This window comes from Mesoplodon densirostris, chromosome 8 (assembly GCF_025265405.1).
Source record: "Mesoplodon densirostris isolate mMesDen1 chromosome 8, mMesDen1 primary haplotype, whole genome shotgun sequence".
Classification (NCBI taxonomy): Eukaryota; Metazoa; Chordata; class Mammalia; order Artiodactyla; family Ziphiidae; genus Mesoplodon; species Mesoplodon densirostris.
Window position 1 is genome coordinate 3,318,362 of NC_082668.1, and position 25,697 is coordinate 3,344,058.

The following is a 25,697-nucleotide window of genomic DNA, read 5'->3' on the forward strand; positions in this document are numbered from 1 at the left end:
GGCACGATGAACGCTCACCTCTCGTGTCCACTAAACTCACTTTGCAGGAGTAAACTGTTGTCAGATTTAGGAAGCAGATGACAGAGGAATTCGTATGTGGTTTCAGTCTCTTCCGTCCGGGGAACTAGACTGCGTTGCTATGCTGTGACTTCATCCTGATGCCCGAATAAACCCAAAGACATCAGACCATCACGGGCTCCCAGTTCCCTGCTTCGCTTGAGCTGCGCCAGGCAGGGAGCCCAGGAGGGGTCAGGCCTCAGCTTCTTCTGATGACTGTGAACTTTCGTGTTCCCCAAAGTGAGTGCCAGAGAGCGAGCATTACGCCTGAGGACGAGCGGCTCTCCACGTCAGATCTATCGTGGGAAAACACCGATGACTTGCATCGGAAACACGCAAGCAAGGGCCTGAAGGCGGAGGCAGGCAGGCAGGCAGGTCCGCGCAGATGGGGGCTGCTGACCTCGGAGCAGGGATCCCTCAGTTCACAAACGCTGCGCTTCAGTCCTGTCGGCCACGTGCAGAAGAAGCGACTCGCCAGGTTTTGAACACTGAACGTACATGATATGGAACAGCTGGATATCTTACTCTCCCTGCTTGACTGGTCCTGGCTGGAGCAGTAAGCAGTGGACTTTGTGGGGTGTCCATCACCCCACGTTTCCTGCCCCACCTGAGCGCGGTCAGGAAGCGGCTTCTCCTATTCCCCTCATTGCTGGGGGGCGAGGGGGGCAGCTCTCAATTCCACAGAGAAACAGGCTCTCCTGTTCTAATACTTGCCTGCCTCATCTATCTTTTGTTTTCTCACCCACGATGTGTAAATGGCGGAGAGAACGTTTCTCTACTAGCAGGAAAGCATCAGGGCAAGCCCAGTGACGAATGGCTCTGGTCTTGGCCTTGGAGTCAGGGAAAGCAGGGCAGGCGTGGGGGGACCGAGGCCCCCGATTCAGCAACACGGGCTCAGTCTGCAAAAGGGATCCATCCCTCTGTTTGCGTCGCCAGAAGAAGCAGATGTCTGCATTTGGTGTGAAGCCTCCTGGCTTTAAAAGGCTGCATCTAATTTCAAAAACAAATCAGCAGCACCCCATGGGTGCACGTGTGCAGGTGGGCGACTCAGCCCCACGGCCTCTTCTCTGATGACCAGGAACACTTCCTGAAGTTTAGACATCGAGGCGTCTAACTGTGGTGTTGTGTGAGTGAGTTACAAACCACAGTCAAGCTCCAAGTTCAACTTTGCCCGTCTTCGCCGCCTTCTGCCCAGGGTCTAACAGGAGGGGTCCTGGCCCTTGGTGTGGCAGCCCCCGTGGTGCAGGGCTGGCATGCACACCGCTCGGCACACAGCCCAGCCCCTGTCCACTGGACGTCCTTCCCTGGTCACTGTTTCAGCCCCCCTTCCCAAATGTCCCCCGGGCAGATGTGCCCTGCCAATCCCTTATGGTCAAGAGAACAATACAGTTGCCTCATACAAAGCATCAGATGCAGTGAAACTGTCCAAAATACCAAAGACCATGGGAAAACCACACAATAATGAGACTTAAATGATGGAGGCTAGGTAGCAGGACCCCTTGCTTTCTGAAGCAGAACTTGGGTCATCTCAGGCCGGGTGACAAACAGGAGAGCAGCTCTGTCGTTTGTTTCACAGGCACTGAACAAAGGACCAACAGGACAGTGGGGGATGGAACAGAGCTAGGGACGCTGTGGCACTCGCAGGCCGACGCTTTATCCTAAAAACTGTTGGGCTCCAGTAACAGGTAACGTTCCAAACAAAATGTTTAAAAGTGAACCCTTCAATCTAATGGTACAAATGGACTTACTTACAAAACAGAAATCGAGTCACAGATGTAGAAAACAAACTTATGGTTACCAGGGGGGAAAGCGGGGAGCGGGGGAAGGAGGGGTAAACTGGGAGATTGGGACTGACATCCACACACTACTATATATGAAACAGCTAACTAATAAGGACCTACTGTGTAGCACAGGGAACTCTTCTCAATACTCTGTAATGGCCTATATGGAAAAAGAATCTAAGAAAGAGTGGATACATGTGTATGTATAACTGATTCACTGTGCTGTACATCTAAAACTAAGACAACACTGTAAATCAACTACACCCCAATTAAAAAAAGATAAGTTAACTGCGACAGATACAAAAAGAGCCTTCAAATTTTTAAATCATAAAAAAACGCATCCAGGCACATGGCTACATTTCTCCCGCACTGCGCAAAGTTCCCATCTCCCAGTGAGACCGCCATCTCTTCAGCGCTGTCAGCAGCTTCCTAGATGGTCCTTTGCAAACTGAGCAGTGCAATTCTCAGCTCACTGAATAGTCATTTTCTAAATTTGGAAGCATCTTCCCCAATCCTGCTTTTGCTTAGACCTGAAATAAATCATGGAAAGCCTTCCTACTTTCTCCCGGTTCAGGCGTTTGCAGGTGCAGGGGGTCTTCTTACGGGACAGAGGAGTGAAGGGTCCGGGGGGGGGGGCAGGGAAGGGAGGAAGTGGACGGCAGCAAGGGCGAGAGGCCCACTCACCACTGGGCTGGCCCGCGCCGAGCTGCCTCTCGAGGAGCTGCGGGAGCTGGACTTGAAGTGGCCGCTGTGCTCCGAGGGCTGCCCACCCAGCTGGCCGCGGGACACGCAGACGGAAACAAAGGAACAGGTCAGCGAAGATGCAAGGAGGACGGAGGCCACGAGACAAAGGCTCCGGTTAGCTGTGAGGCCAGCCAGGCGCAGCCCAGAAAGGAAGGAGAGGTTAGTGCGGCCGCTGGCCGGCCCTGGGAAAGGAGGCTGTGTCTTCCCAGCATCGACATGTGGCCACTCAGAACACAAAACTTAATCACACTATCAAAAGAACACAGATTTCTTGGTTAGTAGGAAGAAAGTAACACAGAGCATCTGTTCAGCTGGGGTGTGGAGGACACCTAGTTTCGGCGCAGAAAAGCCTCCACGATGTGGAAGAGACAGGTCTTGAGAACGTTGAGCTGCCTGCCGGCACAGAAACTGAAGAGCCAGACAAGCGGGGCTGGCTTCGGGGCAAAATGCAAAAGTTTGCTTCTCTACTATCTTTGCAAGTGAATACAAAATAAGATTTAGGGTTAATACGAAATCAGGCAAGGCTTTTTAAAGTGCCACAGGACCTTCTATCTGGTGGCCTGCGTGTACATCTGTCTGTCTACCCATCTACCTAAACTTTCTCTCTTCTAGTAAAGGAAAACACCAGCAACTCGTGTAGCTGGAGGCTATGCCCTCTTAACTTTGATTTGTATTCACATTTGTGATAGCCCTAAATGCATTTTCAGTTTAACAATAACAACAAAATCTTACCTTCCTATATGTGTACATATACCCCTTATCCCCGCCCTCCCACCCTCCCTATCCCACCCCTCTAGGTGGTCACAAAGCACCGAGCTGATCTCCCTGTGCTATGCGGCTGCTTCCCACTAGCTATCTATTTTACGTTTGGTAGTATATATATGTCCATGCCTCTCTCTCACTTCGTCCCAGCTTCCCCTTAAGCCTGCCCCGTGTCCTCAAGTCCATTCTCTACGTCTGCGTCTTTATTCCTGTCCTGCCCCTAGGTTCTTCAGAACCATTTTTTTTACATTCCATACATATGTGTTAGCATATGGTACTTGTTTTTCTCTTTCTGAGTTACTTCACTCTGTATGATAGACTCTAAGTCCATCCACCTCACTACAAGTCACTTTGCTATACAGCAGAATCTAACACCACATTGTAAAGCAATTATACTCCAATAAAGATGTTTTAAAAAGTATGTACCTATCTGAAGAATATCATAAAATAAAAGCACTTCATGAGACCTTAAAAAGAAAATCTTACCTTCCTCTTGAACAAGGCAGGGCGGGGGGAGGGCGGGAGGGGAGGCGGAACTCGAACACCATTTAGGACCACAGGCACTGGCAGACTGAGAAGCTGGTCTTCGAGGCCTGTGCGGACTGTCCTCTCCCTGCCCCCAGGCCCCCTGGAGACCCGCAGGCACCATTCCTACTGCAGGTTATACGGGGCCACAAAACTTCAGGCACCAGCGACTGAGAAGCTGGTCTTCGAGGCCTGTGCGGACTGTCCTCTCCCTGCCCCCAGGCCCCCTGGAGACCCGCAGGCACCATTCCTACTGCAGATTATACGGGGCCACAAACCTTCAGGGGTGCTCTAGATCCTTATCGTAAATACCATCTCAGTTTGCCTGTTTATCCACCAGAGAGGAATTCCCCAGGGCAGAGTCTGTGTCTATTTTGTTCCCTGCTGAATCCCCAGCGACCAGAGAGGCCTGGCACACAGTAGGTACTTGAGCAATACTTGTTGAATGAACCATTTCAAGTTTAGGCTGTAAATAGCCTTGGTCAAGATGAGCGAATTCCCCAGACCCATCTTGCCTGGACTCATTCCTATGTTGGATAAATATTTATTGTGTATTTACACTTAGGTGTAAGATGCTATTTCAGATGCACAGGTAATACAGCTGTACATACACTGTAAGAATCACTGTCGTGTATGGCACATACAAGAAATCTACCAGCATTACTAGGCTCACCTTTTAGCTTTATTGTTCAAAATAAAGGAAAACACCTAACGTCAGCACTTTAAAGCAGAAGTATTTTGCCTTCCGGTTTGCTGATACAAGAGAGAGGAAAACTTCCTCCTGTAGACAAATCCTAGTGTATCCTGTCATTCGAGTCCTGGTTTATGGTGCTGAGATATGACAGATTGTTGTTAATACGGTTTATCTCTGACCCAAGTTTCCCCAACTCCTGAGTCTCAAAATCATCCGATCTGATTTGATCATGCGGAAAAGGATAAGTGTGAAGTCTGTGTCACTGTGGTCCATGTGGCACCTTTGAAGTCACCCATACTCTGGAGTCAGCGTGGCTAATGTGGGCTGAAGTAAGTTATTCAATAGCAAGATCTGAGTCCAGGGTCCGTCTCTTATCGGCCATGAGACCTTGCGAAAGCTACATATCTTGTCATCTATGTCATGAAGTAGAGACGCTGACCACACAGGTTCTGAGGATTATGCAAGAGAATACAAGCTGGGCTTTTCTCAAGCTGTCACTTTCTGCTAGAAGCAACTTTCACGGCTCCTGGACCAACTGGCATCGGTGGTGATGACCGCTTCCCAGAGGGTCAGAACTAAGGAGGTCACGTCACACACGGCCAAGAGTCCTTCCTACAACATGCACACAGCTTACTAATGGTAAGGAAGGTACCGAATAGAGAGGTTTTGAAGCAAAACCGTTCTACTTTCAAGAACCAGTCATTTAATCATTTAACTGTAATTGTAATTAGTCCTTTAATTGTAAACACATACTGTGTCTGAGGCTAATTTCTTGGGAGAATGGAGATGGGGACAAGTCTTTGAAAGTGGGCTCAGGACTGTCTTGGGCAGGCCTGGGGTCAGCCTGGACTCAGCTCACAGTACTACAAGTCAGGACAGGAGGGACCCCCAAGGCGCAGTGTCCTCACATTTTTGTAGGTGTTATTTGTCAGCGGCCACAGCTCCTAGCTGCATAGAGAGCCTGGGGAGACAGCCTTCCTGGGCGTGGGGAACTCCGCATCCCCTTGCAGGGCTATCCTGAGGGCTGGGGGTGGGGTGGAGATGGGAAAGGATGAGAGGTCAGTGAACCTTCCCTCCCACCAGGCCTGCTGATCTGTGGCTGGCACACAGCTGATGGCCCAGAGATCTCTTCTGAGGGATTTTATCCTGGGGTTCAATTTGTCCCGTTTAATCCAGCAAACGCATGCTGTGCTCCTTTTGCAAGAGAGTGCAGTGTTAGGTGCAGAAAAAAAAATATCTTTTGATTCTCTTTTATTTCTTCAGGCTGGTGTGAGACCAGGGACGTGAGCCCTATTTTAGGCATTCTGCTGTCGGGACAAGAAGACCTTTTACTTCCTAACTCCCTAAAGCCATACCTCCCAGGCAGTTCCTACAGGAGGGTTTAAAGCACCAAATAACTGCTACACAAAAGAGCAATCAGCGATGCCAGTCACAGTGCCCCGAAGGTCAGGAATCAGCTACTTGAAAAAGTCCAGCTACAGAGGCAACACTTAAAGAGAATCTATGGGACGTACATCCCGCCAGACATTAGAAGTTCTGCTTTGGTGCCTGGGAAGATCCATTCTCTTAAAGAATTAGGCTGCTGCCTGTTACTGATAAAAGAAAATCAGTTAGTTGCATTTTACCCGTCCTATAGGCCTGAACTATCTCATCCATTAGGTATGGTTTATGAGATTTTTAAGGGCCTACAAAAATATTTAAGAACTTGGAAAAAGATTTAATATAGCGGGTTCAATGGCATTAAAATTTTATGCAATATAAAATTGTTCAATGCAAGTGTTTAATTAGATGTCAACAAAAACTCCTGCTACGTGGGACTGACACATACACACCACTACGTATAAGACGGATAACTAATATGGACCTACTGTACAGCACAGAGAACTCTGCTCAATACTCTGTAATGGCCTATATGGGAAAAGAATCTAAAAAAGAGTGGACATATGTATAACTGATTCACTTTGCTGTACACCTAAAACTAACACAACACTGTAAATCAACTATACCCCAATAAAAATTTTTTAAACTCATGTTACATCAATTATTATAATTAACATTTATAAAAACTACATTCTGAAGAAAACTGTAGGCTACCCTGGCTTACTTCATAAGAATTCCTGAATATTCATGACTGGAGAAATATAATATATCATAAAGCTGGATCATTTAGCCAATTAATTAAGTAGTCAATTACTTCCAAAAGCAAAATTATAAAAGCACTTTCAAGTATTTCTTAAGCCATCATAGTTCATGTGGGGCGTGGATGCATCTTTCTAGGATTTGTGCAGGAGCCTCAGGATGCAGAAGCATCTGCCCCTGGGGAGGGCTGATTGGGTCCAATGCCCAGTTTCAACTGATCCTCAGGACAGGTCAATCAGTTTCCTCACTTCCATGGGCTGATCCCATTTTGTTTACCTTTATCCTTCATTCATTCACTCATCTTTTTCATTCAACAAGTATTTCTTGTACAACTACTACACCTTTATTGAGAAACCCTATCACTTCAAATCCTTCAAAGAGGTGAAAAGACAACAAAATAAAAAAAGGAAATTCCTTATGTGTAATATTCTAGTCCTTAAATTTGTTCATCTTCCTCGATCATCCAGAGGTGAGAATAATTTGTGGCCTGTTGAATTCCCTTTTGACTCTTTGACTCCTTTTATTATTATAAGATCACTTCATCCCTTGTTGCAGGCAAAGAGCAGATGAAACTCAATTAAGATGAATTCTCCCTTTGACCTCAACATAAACTGATGAGTGAGGACATTAAACTAACCACCAAAGGCTATATGACTTACGTTATCCATGACCCTTATTATCATGGAAAACTGGGATGAGACACTGTTTCCTCCCTATAACGCTGGTTAGTTATCTCCCAGGGCTGAAGCTGTGCTGAGAGAGTCACCCCAGGGTCATGCAGCAGAAAGCTCGGGAAACACAGAAAGTGCCTTACAGCGTGGGAACCGCAGGCACTGCTCCGCCGAGCCCCACCGAGACTGCTCTCATCCGACACAGACGCCTGTGACGAAAACAGACTGTCAGGACAGGACACCTTTCCTCTCTCCATCGTCACCCAGGAAACACTGAAATGTAAGCTAAGGAAGAGTGACACATGCCAGGAACACGTCCTGAAAAACGTCACAATGGAAGACATGCAGGAAAGGCTCAAAACCACCTCCACAGGCAAAGACTGTGCAGCAAAAAAACAGGGTCGTGCAAAAGTACAAGTGAGAGAAGTTTTAGTTGCTGTCAACCAACTGGCATGCAATGAAATCTCCTTTAAATCTATGACTCTGAAAAATATTCCTTGCTAAGTAAAAACTTGTTAATCTAGATTTAAAACGAGCAGATAGTTCAAATATCCTGAATTTTCTCATGGCATCCTCATAGTTGATGCTTAGAAAGTTACTCCAATATGAAGTGACTTTGTAATAAAAAGAGCATGTTGATTATAGCTCAATTGTTTTATAATTCTTTAAGAATTGCTAACTAGAGAATAGAACATTTCATTAACTTGAAAATCCTATGTAATTAATCACTAAGGGTAAATGAGGGTAAACAGGAGCTTATAATACCATGAATGGAACTTTAATTTTCCCTATTTCTCCTTGAGGACACAGCGGGTTTGCTGGACCAGTTATACATCTAATTCATAAGTGTGCAATCTGATGGAAATTCAGAAAGTTATTAACAATAAGAGTATAGCTACTTTGAATACTTAAGTTTCCTGCAGGGCATAAGTACCTGGTACTTAAAACTGGAAATTTCCAAGATAATATAACATAATGGAGTAGTATCTGTTAAGGTTACCAAAGCAATCAAAAGCTATCTTTCTTTTTTGCCAATAGATTAAGTAAATGTTGCCAATACTTTATTCCTGCTAACAATCCTATACAAACACGTGTCTTCCCCAGCTATTGTCAACTGTCGGGAGAAATAAACCCCAGATCTGGCCAAAGGGGGCTGCCAAGTGTAAACTCCACAGAAAGGGGTAATTCACCCCCAGAAGGGCTGCAAACAGGTAAGTCCACCGCACTCAGAGCAGGTGTTTGGTGGGGGAGGGGCGCGCATGCGCGCTGAGGGGCGGGGGGGGCGGTTAGGCGGAGTCGGGGGGTGATGGGCGGAGGGGGCAGGAGCGGGCAAGGGGTTGTGGGAAGCACACGCACCCGGTAACTCCCAGCCGGCCGGGCAGCGCCGTACATACAGGAGGGCTGGAGGATGAAAGCAAATGGCAGGTTTTTAAACCCTTGAAAAAACAGCAACAAATAATAGTGATAAGGTAATCATGATGCTTTTGGTGATCATGACAGCCAAGTTATTGTACGGCTGTTAGAAGGGAAAGAAGTCCACAAAGGCACCATGCCTTCAATACCTCTGATAGATAGAAACCCACACTTACAAGAAAAATAAACATGAGATGATTTTTAACTTTAAAAATAGTGAACTTCCCCAGAACCTCTGAAATACGGCTACTTTCGGGCATCTCTTTTCAGGCATTCCTAGAAGAAAGGGTCAGGGAGCGAGATAGAATGGTGACAATGTCAACGACACCAACAAGAGCCCAAACCCACGACTCAAAATCCCAGGTGAGGAAAGCACTTGGGGGTGTTAATACACAGACTTCCCCACAGCAACAGTGGGGCAGGAAGAGCCTGTTTGCTTCTATCAGAGGATCCCAGCAACAGCCTCCAAGATACACAGGAGCTGTAGGGGGGCTTCAGCTGCCCAGGGCTGGCACGTCTCTGGCACAGGGGAACCCACACCCGAACAGAGACGGAGCCTGTGCAGGGTGTGCTGGAACACAAGGGCAGCTCGCTGGTGTGACCTGAGCCTCACCTCCGAAGAGCATCATAACCTGTTTACTGGCAGAGGCCACGGAGAGCCCAGGGCAGGGGGCGCACAAGCTGGTCAGGGAACATGCAGGAACAGGGATGAATCACTCAGCAACGCAAGAGACACGACAGTGCAGGGAGATGGCAGTTCAACCTCCATAACGTGATGTGTTCTTGGAGCTCGGCCTCCAACCTCCACCTACGAGAACAGGACTCCTATACCTGGAGCTAAAAAGGCCAAGCACCTCGGGGATGGCCTTGTACAAACAGGAAACACAGCGGAGAGCGAGCCAGAGAAATAACGCTGTTCTCCCCACTTTCCAAGACGGAGGAGTTAAGATTATGCACAAAAGCCTTCCAAATTGCTTCCTGGATACATTTACAGGAGAAAAATGTGTTTTTAAAAAACAAAGGAAACCCCAAATGGGGAACAATTGCTGGAAAAGGAGGAGAGACCCAAGAGACCAATTTTTTGGACTTGAGATTTTGAAATATACATTTAATAGAGCCTCCTTTTCCCTAAACTCCTTTTTTAAAAAAATTGTAAGGTCTTAAATTATTTTGGATTTGCTTTAAAAGGATGAGAAAAGTCTTAGCCAGTTAGTCAAGCCAATTGAAACATCTACTAAGCTTTGCTCTTTGGACTTCACATGGGAAAGGCTTAAGTATCCACGTCCATTTAATCAGCAATTCAAGTGACAACAGAAGGAAAGAAGAGGGAAGAATGATGTGAAAATGAGGACAGACCCGGTTTCCATTCTGGGCAGCCGGGGGTTTGGGAGCAAGGCCACGACTGAGAAGCCCGAAGTCGGAGCGGCAAAGTCCCTGTAATCAGAGAAAACGGGCGGGAGGGGAAAAAGGCTCACAGCTTTATTTCATCTCAAAGGCATCATCAATTCACACGAAACTGACTTCTGCAACAAGATCGGTAAAGGACATGCACTTGCCGGGAAGAGAGAATGAGGGGAAGGAAATAAAGACAGTCCAGTTAACTGACCAAACTATTACCTGGGACTAAATTAGGACTTGTGAGTCTACACATAGGCAAAAACAGGTTGCATTAATTTGAATTGATAGCAAGGTCAGTGGGGTTTTGAAGGTCTTTCTAATGCAAATTCTAATTTTTACAGTTTGGTGGGAAAAACTCAAAATCAGGAATTTGCAGAGATAGTAACCTCAATTCTACGTAATAAAATATTTCATTGGAGATGATCTCGGGCTTGGTTAGGTATTTACACAATGCACATGTGTTCAGTATTCACAGAAGACATGATAGATTCAGTGGTACATTTCTGAGACCAACAGTCTATACAAGATTTCTGGGGAATACTACTATATAAATTAGCGGTTTCCCCAAATAAAATGTTCTATCCACATTAAAAGACCCTTGAAGAGGAGGCTAGCTGTTTCAGATTTCCATGTCAGCAGTATTCTACTGATCACACAAACCCAGGGCAGCCCTTTAAAGGGGATGAAGTAGCTCTGCTCAGGTAACTTGGTGGCACCCTAAGACACTTCCCCGTCCTTTCGAGACCCCGTAACTTGTGCCTGTCGTTCCTATGCCTTGGATCAGGTGCACCAGAATGACCTGAGGGGCAGGCAAGCGGAATCCTGGGGTGGGCAGGGAGGAAGTTTCTAATATTTTAACACAAACCCTGAAACTTGTTCCAGTGGTTGGGAGAATGCCCTGGGTAGAAGCCATGTTGTCAATTAATTTTGGTGAATAAATTCACATCCAAGTATTAGATAACTAACACCATGTTCTATTTTACAGAAAGTATCTACACTTGGAAGTAAAGTTTTCTGAATGACGAAGTGCTCTTTTCAAAAGCAAAATCTCCCGCTGAATTAAGAAAATGCACACAATACACAAAAAACTCAAGGTGTCAAAACCCGCCAATCCTTTGGTGCTTACCAGATCTTATATTCAGCCAGAGTTCACATACTAGGGGAAGGCAGGGTTGGTGTATTTATTATTATGGGGGGCAGCGGTGGGAGTTTGGGGCGTGGGCAAGCTGATGGGGAGACGGAGAAGCTGCAGCAGTGTCTGGAACGCCCCCTTCCGCCCTCCCCACGCAGCAGGAGTAGAAAGTTGGGGGCGGGGCTGAGGCACGACAGGGGTGAGGACGAAGGGAGGACTAGGGTGAGACTACCGTGGCTCTACCTGGTTAGTTTCTATTTATTCTTTCTTTTCCCCTACGTATTCTTTAAGATTCAGTTGACATTCTTTGTTATGACACTTCCTGGCAAAATCAGTTTCTGTACTAGTGCGAGGGGCGGGGGACGGGGAGGGGGTCTGTATTCTGTTTTAGAAGTAAATGCTTCCGGAGGATCTAATTCACCTGCTTGTCTCTGTGACTTCCCTACCTGAACTAGTTCCCTAATATTTGCTGAGTGAATACAAATCTCACCGAGGCAGGATAAACAAGCCTTACCTATTAGGGCTCTTAAATAATTGAGAAATATTTGCCTATCAAGATTGGTGTATGTTCTTAAAGTATGGGAAGGAATGTTATTGTGTGGACGTTTGGATTTGATTTGATTTTCATTCCAAGTCTATTCCATCCTTGTGAAATTGCCCCAAATATGCATGTACCCTGCAAAGTAATTCTGCTTTCAAGAATTCTCAAGGAAAAAATTTCAGGGCTTTCTTCTTTCCCTTTTGATTAATTCCAACTACTAAACAGCCACATACTTTCTTTCACCGTACCTAACCCAACACCACAATTTGTATTCAAACATTTGAATCTGAATTCAAATGCAAGAGAATGGGCTAAATCCGAATTAAATATATCGTGTTAATTACCACCCCAAAATGGACTTTAACAGTTATCCAAATGAAACTTCATAAAATAGACACTCAAAGAGAAAAGAGAGTAGAATTTACACATATAGGATTGCATGCTACAAAACCTGTAGTTTCTGCAGAGAGGATGTGAAAGATTTAAATGGAAACCAACCAAGGTGTCCTCTCTGGATGATGACAAAGTAGAGAATCTGCTGTCACCGCTGTAGCTGGAATTCTGAGCAGCAAAGAAGACAAGGTAAGTGATGAGCACTTCCTTACTCTCCCCAAAGCACCACCTGTCCCGGTCAAAAGGCAAATATGGAATGACACAACCAAACCAGTATTAGTATTCCAGGAATGCAGAGGCAGCTAGAGAACTGATACCCGCTACTACAGCAGAAACTCTTAACCACTAGGGGTTCTAAGCTGTGTTTTACTTTTCAGTGTTTATATCTCAGTGAGGTTGTGTGATTTAACTATTATCATTATTTAACTATTTATATTTAAATTTAGCTATTATTATCTGTAATTCCTTGCTAAATCTCATGATGGACCATCTATAACCTTAGTCTAGACTTTCCATATGACATCTCTTCTTAGGTAACTAAAATTCCATTTATTGCACAATTTTCACTCTTTCCTCAGCCCAGCACGTCTGAGGGCTACAGCTCAGCCCTGAAGCTCCAGGGAGGAAACAAACATCATCAGTCTGGGCATCTTGTTCCTGCCCACAGACTGGTACTTCTGACGTCTATGAAATTTCTCATTCCCATCCAATTTTTCTCCAAGCCCATCCTTACACTGTTCCTGGAGTTTTCTGCTCCTATATAAGATGCTACATTAGAAGTACGTTACTTGGTCCTTCAATCATTGTATTGGGTTGGCCGAAAAGTTTGTTTGGGTTTTTTGTAACCCGAACGAACTTTTTGGCCAATGTAGTATTTCTCGATTATTTATTAAATCAATTTTATATCCAATTTCACTCTGTGGTGAACAGTTTTATAATCAAGTTCTTTTGCATCTGATTTCTAGAGGCATTACTTAATCTTAACTAAATCGTAAGGCACACTTCTACCATTTCAACATAAAAATCAAAGATTAAAATATATGGATATATGTACAACATAAAGCTTGATGCCACCTTGTATGGTCACAAACATGCTGGCAACTACATGTTTGGGATGCTCTAGAGAAGAATGTAATATTGGGTAGAAGTTGGACTAAAGAACTTCTAAAGTAACTTCCAACTCTGAACTGTGATTCTTTGTGATCAATCTGGTGAAACTATGCATTTAGGGTGAAAAGTTACTAACGTAGTCAATTTAACCCCAACAAGCAGTGGGAAGCCATCAGAGCTCCTGTCCTATAAAGCCAGCACTAAACAGCCCTCAGGGCTGCTGAGCACAGGAAGCAAAACTGTCAACATCCTGTAAGAACGGAAAGGATGTTGCTTGCTTCTGTCCCCGGAGTGCTGTATTACCTTAAAGAAAAACGTAACAGAGCTTGAGAAAGTCCAAAGGCTGTCAGTGCAAAAGGCAACATAAAGAGGAAGACACAGCCTTTAAACTGGGAGGATTTTTTAGTTTGGAATGAGAAAAGCTTAGCTGAAACAGAAGTGTATGCAATCTTTAATAGGAACGAGAAGGTAAAACCTGACTGGCCAGTTTCAGAACGCTAAGAGGGTGTCCCGTTACCCCTTTGAAACCTGAAAATATAATTTAAATGTATATATGATATTGCTTAATATAATTAAGGCAAATGAAAAGAAATACTGTTTTATACAGCTAGTAATAAATTTATGACTACAAGAAAATAAATGAAGCAAATGCAGGAACAGGAAGATTTTAGATAATTTAATGTATAAGAGATCTGCAGCAGGTCAGGAAACTGAATTAAAATGTATCTGGTTTAACCACCTGAAATCCCCAATGACTTCCTTAGGAAACCCTGAGACCTCCCCCACTTCTTCCTGACTGCCCTGCTATTGGTTCATTTCTTCTCCTCTCTCCCCTGGGACAGCATCCCTCAGCTCCTCTTCCACTTCCTACCCTGGAGCTGTGAGCACTGCGAGCATCACTGTTCAGCAAAACACAGGCTCTAGGGTATGTGTCTTTGAAATTACCAATGAGAGAGGTGGACAACAGTGGAAATGTTGAACTTAAGTATATTTGAGAGTGGAATACACTTCATATGCACATTACACACATACACCCAGGGCAATAAAATAATGACGGAGCTAGTACTTAATTCGACCTTTTAATACCTAAGAGATTCCTTTCAATGTCCATCTGTTACCTTAACACTTAGAATGTTAGAAGACGAACAGTCTAAAAAAACAACCAACTGAAAAACATTAGTTTTCATTCTATCATGCACACACACACACACACAACTACTATAACACAGGAAAGAACCAAAGAAGCTAAATTTAGCGATATTTTAAAAAAGCTTTGCAGCAACCTGTTTGAATTTTGTGTCATGCAAATTTACTAACCCTGCCAGATCTTCTATTCAGGGCCTGTGATCCATATAATTCTCCATCATAACCATTTGTCTGTTTCAGCGAAGAAAAGGAGAAAAACGGACATCAGTATACAAATGCAGACACAGGTACAGACGAGCAGGGAAGAATTCGCCGGGTATGAAGTGAGTTTCTGGAGTCGAGCGGATGGACAAGGCCAGGGTAGCACACATCCCGGCAGGCCCCCCGCTGCCTCCACGCTCCTGATCTGCTCGACTGCGCCTCAGGAGAAACCAGCCCCGTAGGCGGATCACATCACCCTCTTGGTGTCACCGGCGACTATGGGGCACTCACTAGGGGACGGGAGGAAATGCCAAGTCCCCATAGAGTGAGGCGCACGGGCCTGGGTGCCCTTGCTTTCCTTGGCAGTTTTTGGTTCTAGTTTTGTGCTGATGATGCGGGAATCCCAGCCTGTGAGGAGCCTGGATGCCAGGCAACGTGGGCTGATGACCTCCACCTGAGTCAATTTGTCTTGAGTTCTTGGTTCAGCGTGAAGTCCTTAAAAACCACGGCTCATCATGAAACTGTATTCAGAAGATTCAGAGAGAGCTTCTACTCAATTTATAGATGCAAATGTTCATCATGGAAAAAATGTCTATCATGGCAGTATATCCTCTCTATCAGTTTTTCATTCATCCAGTCCTCCTACTTTATTTTTCAAAGTGAAATCTGAGCACATATTTCATGATTTCATACTTTGTTCTCCAGAAAAAAAGAGAACGATTCAGTTAAGCATAGGCTTGTCTCCCTTCTCTTCCCGATTCCCAGCCTAAGCTCGGGCTCTAGAACTGCTCTCATTCATCTATAAGGAAATTTCTGCTGATTCAAGATAAGAGCTGCCAAGTGTCAGGGACATAACCAGCTCCTGAGACAGAAAAAGGAGAAGCAGTCCCCACAAATGCTAAAAATGGAAGGAGATGCCAGGGGATCATGGATCTGAGTTGAGATTCCAAGTAGAAGCTTTGTCATATGACTTTAGGCAAGTTATTTAATCCACTGGAACCTCTACCTCCTTGGCTGTGAAAACATGCAGGGTAATAAATACTTTACAAGGCCACTGTGAGGATTAAAGCTGATTAAAATGAGTGCCCAGATCAGTGCTGACTGTATGGGTAAGTGCTTGGTACCGAGGAAGGACAGGATACGTTTCCTTGTTAAAAGTTCGGGGGAGGGGAGACGGTTCAGCACATATTATGCAGCTGTGACGTTGATGAAGAATAAATATATGGATTTCCAGGCAGATTATAAATCCAGATTCATGAAACCCTGACTATAAAACTGTGTACTTGTGTTACAATTCAAAAGCAAGTCTATTTGAAGTTTCTAAATGAAAAAGGGTATGTAGAAATCCTTCAGAATTAAAAATTAAAACTATGAGTACATTAAAACATTTTTCTTGTGTGTGTGTGTGTGTGTGGTACGCTGTCCTCTCACTGTTGTGGCCTCTCCCATTGCGGAGCACAGGCTCTGGACGCGCAGGCTCAGCGGCCATGGCTCATGGGCCCAGCCGCTCCGCGGCATGTGGGATCTTCCCAGATCAGGGCACGAACCCGTGTCCCCTGCATCGGCAGGCGGACTCACAACCACTGCGCCACCAGGGAAGCCCTAAAACATTTCTGAAATAAATTTGATAGTAAAAAACCTTTGGCGATTGGCAGGAATTTTATTCAGTCTAATTTCCTTTTTTTCTCTCTCGAGAGAAATAATCTTGCACGTCAAGGACTTGTATATTTCAGACCTCAGTCTTATTCCTTTGATATCTGTTTAGAAGCTAGTTTCTGGAAAAAATTAATATTGAAGGCTAACATCAATCAATTTTAGATGATTTTTACCTTGCTAATAAATAAGGAAGAAAAATGTATTACATATATAAACCCTCTGGCTTTCCACTGTTGCTTATAAAATACATACTGCTGTAGATGGATTTTTCCTTTTTGATCTTCTCATTCTCTTATTTAGCCTGCAGCGTAAAGCAGAGGGTGGGTGAAGGTTGGGAGAGCAAATGCCCTCCTTCAGTTGTCCCTTTCTCTTCTGGCCTTCCACGAAAATGCAGGAAAAACCCTTCTTTTGAAGGCTTTGTGGAACATCCACACTTTTCTGTTGTAATGAAACTCTGTCATGGAGAATGTATCCCTACAACGTATTCCCAAATCTGTAGACCTCACCAACAACATCTCTGTAGTGAGAAGTACTTTGACCTTGTTAAATAACACACCAACTTTCTCCTCTTGGGTCGTTTTTCTGTGTTGAATTCAGATGGGTGGAGCTGTTTTTAGTGGCATAAGAGGGTAATAAGGAGAGTTGAAATGAACTGTAACAACATTAGAATAAAAAGTCCACAGAAGGCATATATCACCTTCATCTTAAGTCAGGTCTCGGATGTTCACCTAGCTTTGTTTTACACAATTTTTTTCAACACTCCTCAGACCACCTGCATCCTGGTCACGGGGCGTGCTTCCCATCCCAGGACATCGGAATACCCAGAGGCCTGGGAATATGCATTTTAACAAGTTCCCCAGGTGAATCTTACATATAGTAACATTGAGAAGCACTGCTCTAAGACAGAACAAAATAAAGACATTCACCAATCAGCATTTTCTAAAAGAGGATAAGTAAGATATAAGAATAAATGTCCCATCAAAACCAGTTATTCTAATGGTAACTTGTGATTAGTCAGAATGCTAACCACTACATGCAGCGCTGTCAAAGCATAACCAGCTTCATGCGTGACCATGCAAAAGGCAACTGTTATTATTTTAATGAATAGTTTTAGGTATTCTACTGAGTCAAAAGACAGAGCACCTTCAGGGGCATTAGAGATGGGAAACAAAATAAGAAAGGCAAAATCAAAGCTTTGACGTGCAATCCTTGATGCACTCAATTTAGTTTTAAAGTGGAGAACAGCAGCCTCACTGGGAGACTCTGGGGACAAGTGTGCTGTGCCGATGTACGGTCCTGTTAATTATCATCTTAAGGGTAAAAATATATTTTGAAAACCAGAGTTTGCTAGATATTTTTTCAATGCAATGGAATGAATGAAGCACAAAATCCTTTTGGAAAAAGTTCTTCAAGTGAAGAAGTGTATAATCCGCTATAATAATTTCAGTGCTGAGTCACTTTAATGCTGAGTGTGATTAATGCTGGTGAGATTACATTTTTCTTCCTTTTAGTGTAATTTAAGTTTACAGGTTTTCAGAAAGCATAAGGCATACAAACTCTTCTAGATGGATGTAAGAAGGGAAATTCTGAATTTAAATCTAAAGGCTTCGTTTTTGTTACTGGGTTTGGGGTCTTTCTCAAAGAGCACTTTCTGGCCAAAGAGCCATCTGGGACATTTAATTTGAAAGGATACAGATTAGAAAATAATAAATTTTTCATTAGATAAAATGACTTTAAATTCAATCTTTTAAAGGAAATGTAGAGGCTTGGGAATTCTTGATCTGATTTGAGTTCCCTGAAGAAGACACCATCTTTCCCATCTGGTGTCTGCAGCTGCTACCCCAAAGCCTGGCAGACAGCGGTGCTCACAGGCCGCCGGGTGCGGGAGATGGTCAAGCACCCACACCTGGGTTCCAGACCCACCCATGAGGGTCAGAGCTGTACCCAGGAGGCCCTGGGAAGAAGAGAGCTCACTGTGGTGTGTGCACCTGCCCTCCGGCTCTCAGTCCCCAGGTAAGAACAGGTGCGTGGCATGTGTGTCTTTTAAAACAAAGGTATACAAATGTTCATGAGATTAGTGGAAAGCCACAGGTTATTATCTCCCACGCAACACTATTAGGATCAGGCCACATGTCTGCCCAATCATCTCACCCAAGCGTAGGGACCCCCGTACTCCACGTCAGGCTGCGACTGTCAGAGGTGGGATAGGAGAGAAAAACAACAGAAAAGAGTTGCCCAAAATCAATTAAAAAGCTACGTAAGGCATAACGGAAACATAAAACAAAAAACAGGCAATCTTGAAAATCTTAATGAAATTAAATTTTTTTCATGACTTCTAGGATCTCATATGTATTTACAAACGCAATTACATTAGCATTACCATAAAATCCATTAGCATTAAATAAAACTTCCATGGCAGATGTTGCTCTAATTCATGGAATCTGAAGCAGTCTGAGCAATCCTTTCTCCTCCTCTACCTAAAACATTCTATTTATGTTAGGCAAAAGGTCAACAGATGTGTCACTCTCAATTTTTAAGTAAAGAAAATAAAGTACTAATGATATCTAAATCTAGGTTTTCTGAGAATGTCCAAACAAACGCTAGAAAAAAAAATTTCTTCCATTTTTAAGGGTTGATCATCACTGTCAGTGGAGTGAAGGCCTGTATTTTGAGAAAGTCAAGAGAGAAAAGATAGGGTCTTTGAACTTTGCAAACGAAAGATTTCCAAATATTAAAAGATGAAAAACAGCAGAAACTGGCCCTACGCAGAGATGGACTGAGATGAGCCCCCCCTGGCGGGGGAGGCGCAGTGGGGACCCTGCTTGCCCACCAACCAGGAGAGGCCATTTCCCGGCCCCCGAGGGGCTTTGGGATTGATGCTATCACAGAACCCTGGCCCTGAGCAGGCCTCCTCGCTGCTCTGGGCTTGTTCTATGTCTGTAAAAATTAGAAGGCTTGACTCTTATCCCTAGGATCCAAGTTCTCAAGGTCTGTGATGTTTAACGAGAGTTATTTCTTTAGATCAAGTGCATCACGGGAAACAGCAGGGGAGCACGCCACCCGGCTAATGACGAAAACCCATCCACTGCTGACTTTCCACCTTCTCCCCGTCTCTTACTCAGCACCCTAATTGTGGAGCTCCTCCATAAACTTTTATAGCCTAAAACAAATAGGCTTGTATCTTGGCAAAGAATGGTGTCCAGCACAGAGATTTAGCTCATTTCTGGTTAAAATCGTTGAAAATGATATAAATGCTATAAACACCCAAACAACCACTAATAATACAATAGTTTTAAGCTCTTTGGGATCAGGGAACCCTCTGAGAATCTTAAGAAAGTGACATTATTTTCCTAGAAAAATGCAAGTACAAACAAAATCTTGAATTTCAAGGAGGATCGCAGATGGAAAATGCTGTTTTGAAAGAGAGTTTGGGTTCTTTCTCCAGTCTCTCTCCTTTTCTCTCTTGAGCCCAAAACAGTCAGGTTTTGCCCTCACTATTTCCATCAAAAGTGCCCTTGTCAAGCTCACCAACGTCTTGGCCAGTGGTCATGTGAGTCCTGTGCTCACATGATCACGCCCCTTCTCCTTGAAAAGGTAACTTCTTCACTTGGTTTCAAGGACCCGACCTTCTCCTGTGCCTGCTGGACGGCTGTAATTTCCGACCCTTGTCTACAGATTCTGCAAACTGAGTTTTGCATTGATAATGTTTAGGTTACATAAATCTTACTTCCTCTTGCGTGAATCATGTCAGAGGGTATGTGAGGAAGTTACAACTACATGGCTAAGGAGAAAGTTTCAAATAGCAAGGAAGCTCTTTAACTGACTTCACCTTTGAACTGTAACTTTCCGGTAAAACCACGATGGATATGCTTTTGGCACCTTCAGGACAATGACAACTGTTAACAGCAAAGCGACAGTGTACAGCCATCCTTTGCTATCTGCGGGGGGTTGGTTCCAGGACCCCCCCAGATACCAGAATCTGCAGATGCTCAAGTCCCTTATATAAAATGGCGTAGTATTTGCATATAACCTACGCACACCCTCCTGTACACATTCAGTCATCTCTAGATTACTTGTAATACCTAATACGATGTAAATGCTACATGAATAGTTGTAAATACAATGTAAAATGCTATGTAAATAATTGCCAGTTCAAGTTTTGCTTTATGGAACTTTCTGGAATTTTTCCCTCCAAATATTTTTAATCCGTGATTGGTTGAATCATGCAGAACCTGGGTACATGGAAGGCTGCCTGTATCACCTTTATAGTTTATTGTTATAAACAGCTAAATTAAATGTACATTTGGTGCGTATATAAGAAGGCTAGGAGTTACATCACGATTTAATTGCCACGGTGATTAAAAACAAGCCTTGTGCCCCATACAGTCCTTCAGTAAAATGGAGTGGCTGCGTTGAGACCGAATTATTACCAGCAGAGAGATGCAGCTTTAATCCAGTGGTAAACCTCACTGACACGCTCAGATTAATTCACTGACTTAAAGGACTAAGCAAAACACGTTTTTCTCTACTTCACTTCCCAAAGCATGCCATGTTTTCAAGTATAATTATGAAGATTTTTGGAAGGTTTAAGGAAAAATGTGTATCTGTGTTTATCAACCATCAGGCTGTCAGTGATGAAGAGATTTCATTATAGTTGATGAAAAGGAAGGGCTCCTGAGGCCCCAGGCTGGATGGATTCAGTGTGCTCCGGTTTTCCACCGGCAGCCTACAGCAGCTCTCAAGGAGCTATGGGAAACATCACTGAATAACAGTTACTTTAACTTGTAGTTACTTTAACTGAGATTCCAATTTGCTGGCGAGCACGTGGACTTCCATTAGGGCAGAATGAGCCTCCATGCTCCCCTTCACCGCGCTAGCAATGAGGCAACTTACTCTAAATGGGGCAGCTTTGTGATGTGGACCAACATGAAGAAATGAGGACTTCCTCTCGGGGGAGAAAGACAACAAAACTGCTCACGCGTATCAATAATCTCTCTACATCACAAAGAAACATCCCATCACTGAACAGATTTTAAATAAGCACCTTAGTTAGATACTGACTATAAGGCTACAGGGATAACGAACAAGAACTTTGAATGCAGGGATGGAAGGGCCAGGGACGTGGACACAGACTGTACCATGCAAACTCCACCATCCTGGTTACTGACCCTCAGACTTCCGCGGCTACCCGCTGACATGCGCTCATCTTCATCAGACGCCTAGTAAAAAGAAAGGATGAAAACAACCATGAGGCGATGCTGTAACAGACACAGAGAAACCAATGACCAGCTCTCGGGGAAGCGGCTGAGCCGACACATGGCAGGGGGGCAGATCAGGCCCCTCTGAAAATCTCAGTGCACGTGAGCCTGGGTTTTCGCCAGAAGGGCTTTGTTTGTGCACCTCTGTTTAACAGAAGACTGTTTCTGCATAACATGACTTTAATTTCACTACAGTGATGCTGTTCACTTCGCTGGTAACCTACAAACATGTAGCTTAATGCATATTACTCTGCAAATTATCCATGGGTATTCAGTAACAAAAAAAGCACTACAACTGTCATGAATACATTAATACTCAGAAAATTTTCAAACACCCTCCCCTCACCAAAGTCAGGTCACAATGCTAAAAGCTGAGTTCACAGTCTTTGTTTAGGTAACAGTATAAGTGTTAGTTAATTTCTTTCATAAGTATCATTAAGATATAGATATAGATACAGATCTATAGATAGATGTACATACATATATAGATAGATGGATAGAGAGACAATTTATGTATTTCAGCCATTAAAACTGCAAATCAGACTTCAGTCAAAACGCCGAGGTAATGAATGAACACGGTACTAACCGACGTGTTTCTTCTGGATCTACGGGAGTAGCGCTCACTGTCTTCCTACCAAAGCAACGGAGGACACAGCACCGAAAGGTTAGGGCAGACACAGGAGAAGGCTTAGATACTCCATAATACAGTATTTCTGATATAAATGTCAAACAAACATTTTCTTTGCTTTTGCTTAAAGGCTTCAATTAAACCACTGGGGGAAAATGTTTTCTTCTAAAAGTGGGTGGGGGGCTTAGGCACACAAATAATCGGCATATTTCATTTTGGCTTTAAAAACAAGTGCATGTTGAGTGAAAAGCAGGGTCTTAATTTTTTCCGAATTGAATGTGGTCCATTTAAATCAGCCTACTTTTCTTCTTACGTTCAAAACCTTACTCACTTCTCTTCAGGAATCGGAAGAGAAATCATTTTCGTAAGAGACCCAATTCGGATGCCACCCTATCGATTATATTTTGTGCATTCTGAGGTGCTCCATTTTGCATCTGGACGTCTCTGAAGTTGGGGCATATCTTATCATCAAAGTTGCTCACGATTATAACTAGCAAATTTTTTTTTCTTTCTCAGTGGTATATAAAACACTGACACATCTTTTAACCGTGTCTTACGATTTGATAAACATACATCTGCCTGTGCCATATACACTTAGAATGATGGTTTACACGTGACAGAGTTTGAAGTTAATAACTTTTTAAATAGAGGAGTTGTGTGCTCTTTATATTTCAACAACTGTTTTCTTTTATATTATACACAGATCTCTAAATGTTAGGTAATTTTATACTCCCTTAGATTATTTTATGTGTAAGGGACACCTAATAGGACAGTTCCATACTGGTCAGGTTCTCAAATGCTACAGGTATGTGATGATGTCCATGAGGCCAGTCAGCAAGGTGACAAGGACAGGAAGAGGTGGGGAGTGCTCAGGTGGATGAATTCATGAGAGAAGGCATGAAGCTGTGCTCCCTCGGGACCAGTGGACAGCTCTTGGAATCCCCCTCTTCTAGAACCTCCCGCCAGGAGGCAAGATCTCCCCCTGGGAGGGTCGTAAGGACAGGGGTATCGTGAGGGGCGGGCCAGCTCTTAACCGACTAAGGAGGACAGCTAAGTCGTGCCAGGAAACAAGGTGAGAAGGTAAAGGAATTTTCTCACCAGAGGACAGTGGTTTCTCAGGCACAGCGGATGAGGTTGGGGGGGGGGGTACCCAGCAGCGAAGTATAGAGGTCGGAATGGGGTGACCGGGCAGCTGACTGCAATCGTGAGTGAAAGAAATGCAGCATCACGCATCCCCCTGGATTCCAACTAGAGCTGGCTGGACTGGATGCTCATGGGAAGGTTCTCACGCCGGGGGCACACGCCCAGCCTGAGTGTCCCTGGTGGGGAGTCCACTGCAGAGGAGATCGGGGTCATGGTCGGGGTGGAGACCCTCACAAACGCTGGCCTGGAAGCTCCAGGAGTCAGCCGCTACTGAACAGACCTGACACCAACCCTGGCCAGGGCACCTTCTAACCAGGCTTCACGTGGGATGTAAACAACCAGGCCAGATGCAAGCATGCCCAGCAGGAAATCGCTCAGTATCAAATTAGGGTGCAACAGGGACCTAGCCATGTAATTAAACTGCGGAAGAATCCAATTACAAACCATTTAAGCTTTTAAAAATCAGATTCAAGGCCTACCATCCATTGCTCGATGTCGCCCCACTTTGTATCCAGCCCATAATATTTCTACAGACAGAAGGGAAAGAAAATTAGGCAAGAAGTGCACAGGTAATCGCACAGGACACTGTTCTGACATGCATTTCCAAACCGTTGCCAAGCCTCAGGGTCAAGGTAGCATGCCAAGGCAAAGCAGGGAAGCACATGGTCAGGCTCTGACCCCCACGCAGCCTGTGAGCCTGTGAAGACAGACCCTCCCAACCCGCTCCCTGGGGGAAGACAAGAGAGCCCAGGACGAAGCAGTCCTGGAGCGAGGGGGTGGCCTCTGTAGAGACCAGGAACTCAAACTGAGCCCAGCAGCTTTCAAGCCCCTCTGTAAAGCTGTCCCTGCCTTCAGAGCAGGTGTACTGCGGGAATAAAGCGCGATTTAAGAGAAGCCAAAGCCATTCCCGTGTTGCTACAAAAGGAATGAGAACACCAGAGGAAAGCGGGAGAAATGGTGTGCTGCCCCTAGATTTCTGGTACCCTTGCTCCAGCTATCTGATAGCCATGTTAAATTTAGGCCCTCGAGAATTTCTAGGCTGTGGACGTCTTTATAACATGCCACTGATGGCAAGATGACCAAGCAGGCTGTTGCAGAAGAGGTCTTGGCCCAGGCAAGAAAAGTTCTGCTTGGTGTTTTCTTTAGCCAACACCTCCATGGTTTCAGCTTGCCTGTCTAAACCGCAATGGCCCAAGTTAGAAACAGAAAAGCAGATTCAGGGTGGCTACTACTGTTACTAAATACAGTAATTCCAAATTCAGGTGGGAACCCAGGTAGACTCTCAAATAATGGGGCTTTGCTGTCCTCCTCACTTTTCCCTCAATTTCCAATAAGAAAAACAAGAAACAACCATCCAAACCTCCCTATTGTAGGACACAGATGGGATTTTCCTCTTACACGTGAAAAGCTTATAATCAGAAGAAAAAAACTGGATGCTAGAGTATACGACAATTTTTGACATGGTTTTACAATTACCAAAACAGGCTGCTGCTAGGTGTGGTTTAGGTTCCATTTATTTTGAAGGGCGGCCAGATTTAATATATATATATGGCTCTACGATGGCCTTGCCCCTTTCTCTTAGAGGTGGCAGCAAGTAGAAAACTGGAAGAAGGAAATCGGGAGGGAGAATGTAACGATGCTTTAAAAAATTCAAACAGGGCTTCCCTGGTGGCGCAGTGGTTGGGAGTCCGCCTGCCGATGCAGGGGACGGGGGTTCCTGCCCCAGTCTGGAAAGATCCCACATGCCGCGGAGCGGCTGGGCCCGTGAGCCATGGCCGGTGAGCCTGTGCGTCCAGAGCCTGTGCTCCGCAAGGGGAGAGGCCACAGCAGTGGAAGGCCCAAGTAACGCAAAACAAACAAACAAACAAACAAACAAACAAAAATTCAAACAATACAGAGCCCTAAGATCCGGAGCACATAAGCCAAATCTTTTTCCGTAAGTTCCTTTCCTTAGACTATAAATCGAGAAAGGAAATAAACGTACACACTTCCTAAAGTCATGTTTTAACATCAGTTTCAGTGAAATGCAACGGCTTAAAGCTATTCTGCGTTCAATTCATGTTAGTCCCACCCACTCTCACTGTCAAATTCCAGATATGAAAATTTGATGCCATCAACCCTCCTTTATCTCATGGCTTAACTGCAAAGACAGAAAGAAAATGTGGTTTTTAAAAAGGAGGGGGCCTATAGAAATTGACAAACAGTAAATTCCAAAAGGAGTCTGTGTTATCCGATTTTCTATTTCCATATTTCCCTTTTTGGCCAATTTTATACCCATATCAAATACTGCATTCTACCTATTGTT

At 44.4% G+C, this 25,697-nt stretch overlaps 1 protein-coding gene across 30 annotated transcripts in view; it reads right to left on the minus strand.

Moving 5' to 3' along the window:
- LRRFIP1 (LRR binding FLII interacting protein 1) overlaps positions 1-25,697 on the minus strand; it is a 144,041-nt gene that overhangs the window by 33,904 nt on the left and 84,440 nt on the right. For 4 of the 30 annotated variants that reach the window (XM_060107209.1, XM_060107188.1, XM_060107182.1 and 1 more), the window contains exons 4-9: positions 23,872-23,919; positions 22,208-22,252; positions 21,532-21,582; positions 8,730-8,774; positions 7,517-7,582; positions 2,523-2,612 (exon numbers count right to left, since the gene is read on the minus strand). The exons of 4 other annotated variants lie outside the window; for them this stretch is intronic. In XM_060107209.1, the coding sequence (XP_059963192.1) occupies positions 2,523-2,612; positions 7,517-7,582; positions 8,730-8,774; positions 21,532-21,582; positions 22,208-22,252; positions 23,872-23,919 (345 nt within the window). Of the gene's footprint in view, positions 1-2,522; positions 2,613-7,516; positions 7,583-8,729; positions 8,775-8,962; positions 9,062-14,677; positions 14,738-18,514; positions 18,554-21,501; positions 21,583-22,207; positions 22,253-23,871; positions 23,920-25,697 lie in introns of those variants that run through there. 22 more of the 30 variants (XM_060107204.1, XM_060107197.1, XM_060107212.1 and 19 more) reach the window with 19 other exon arrangements.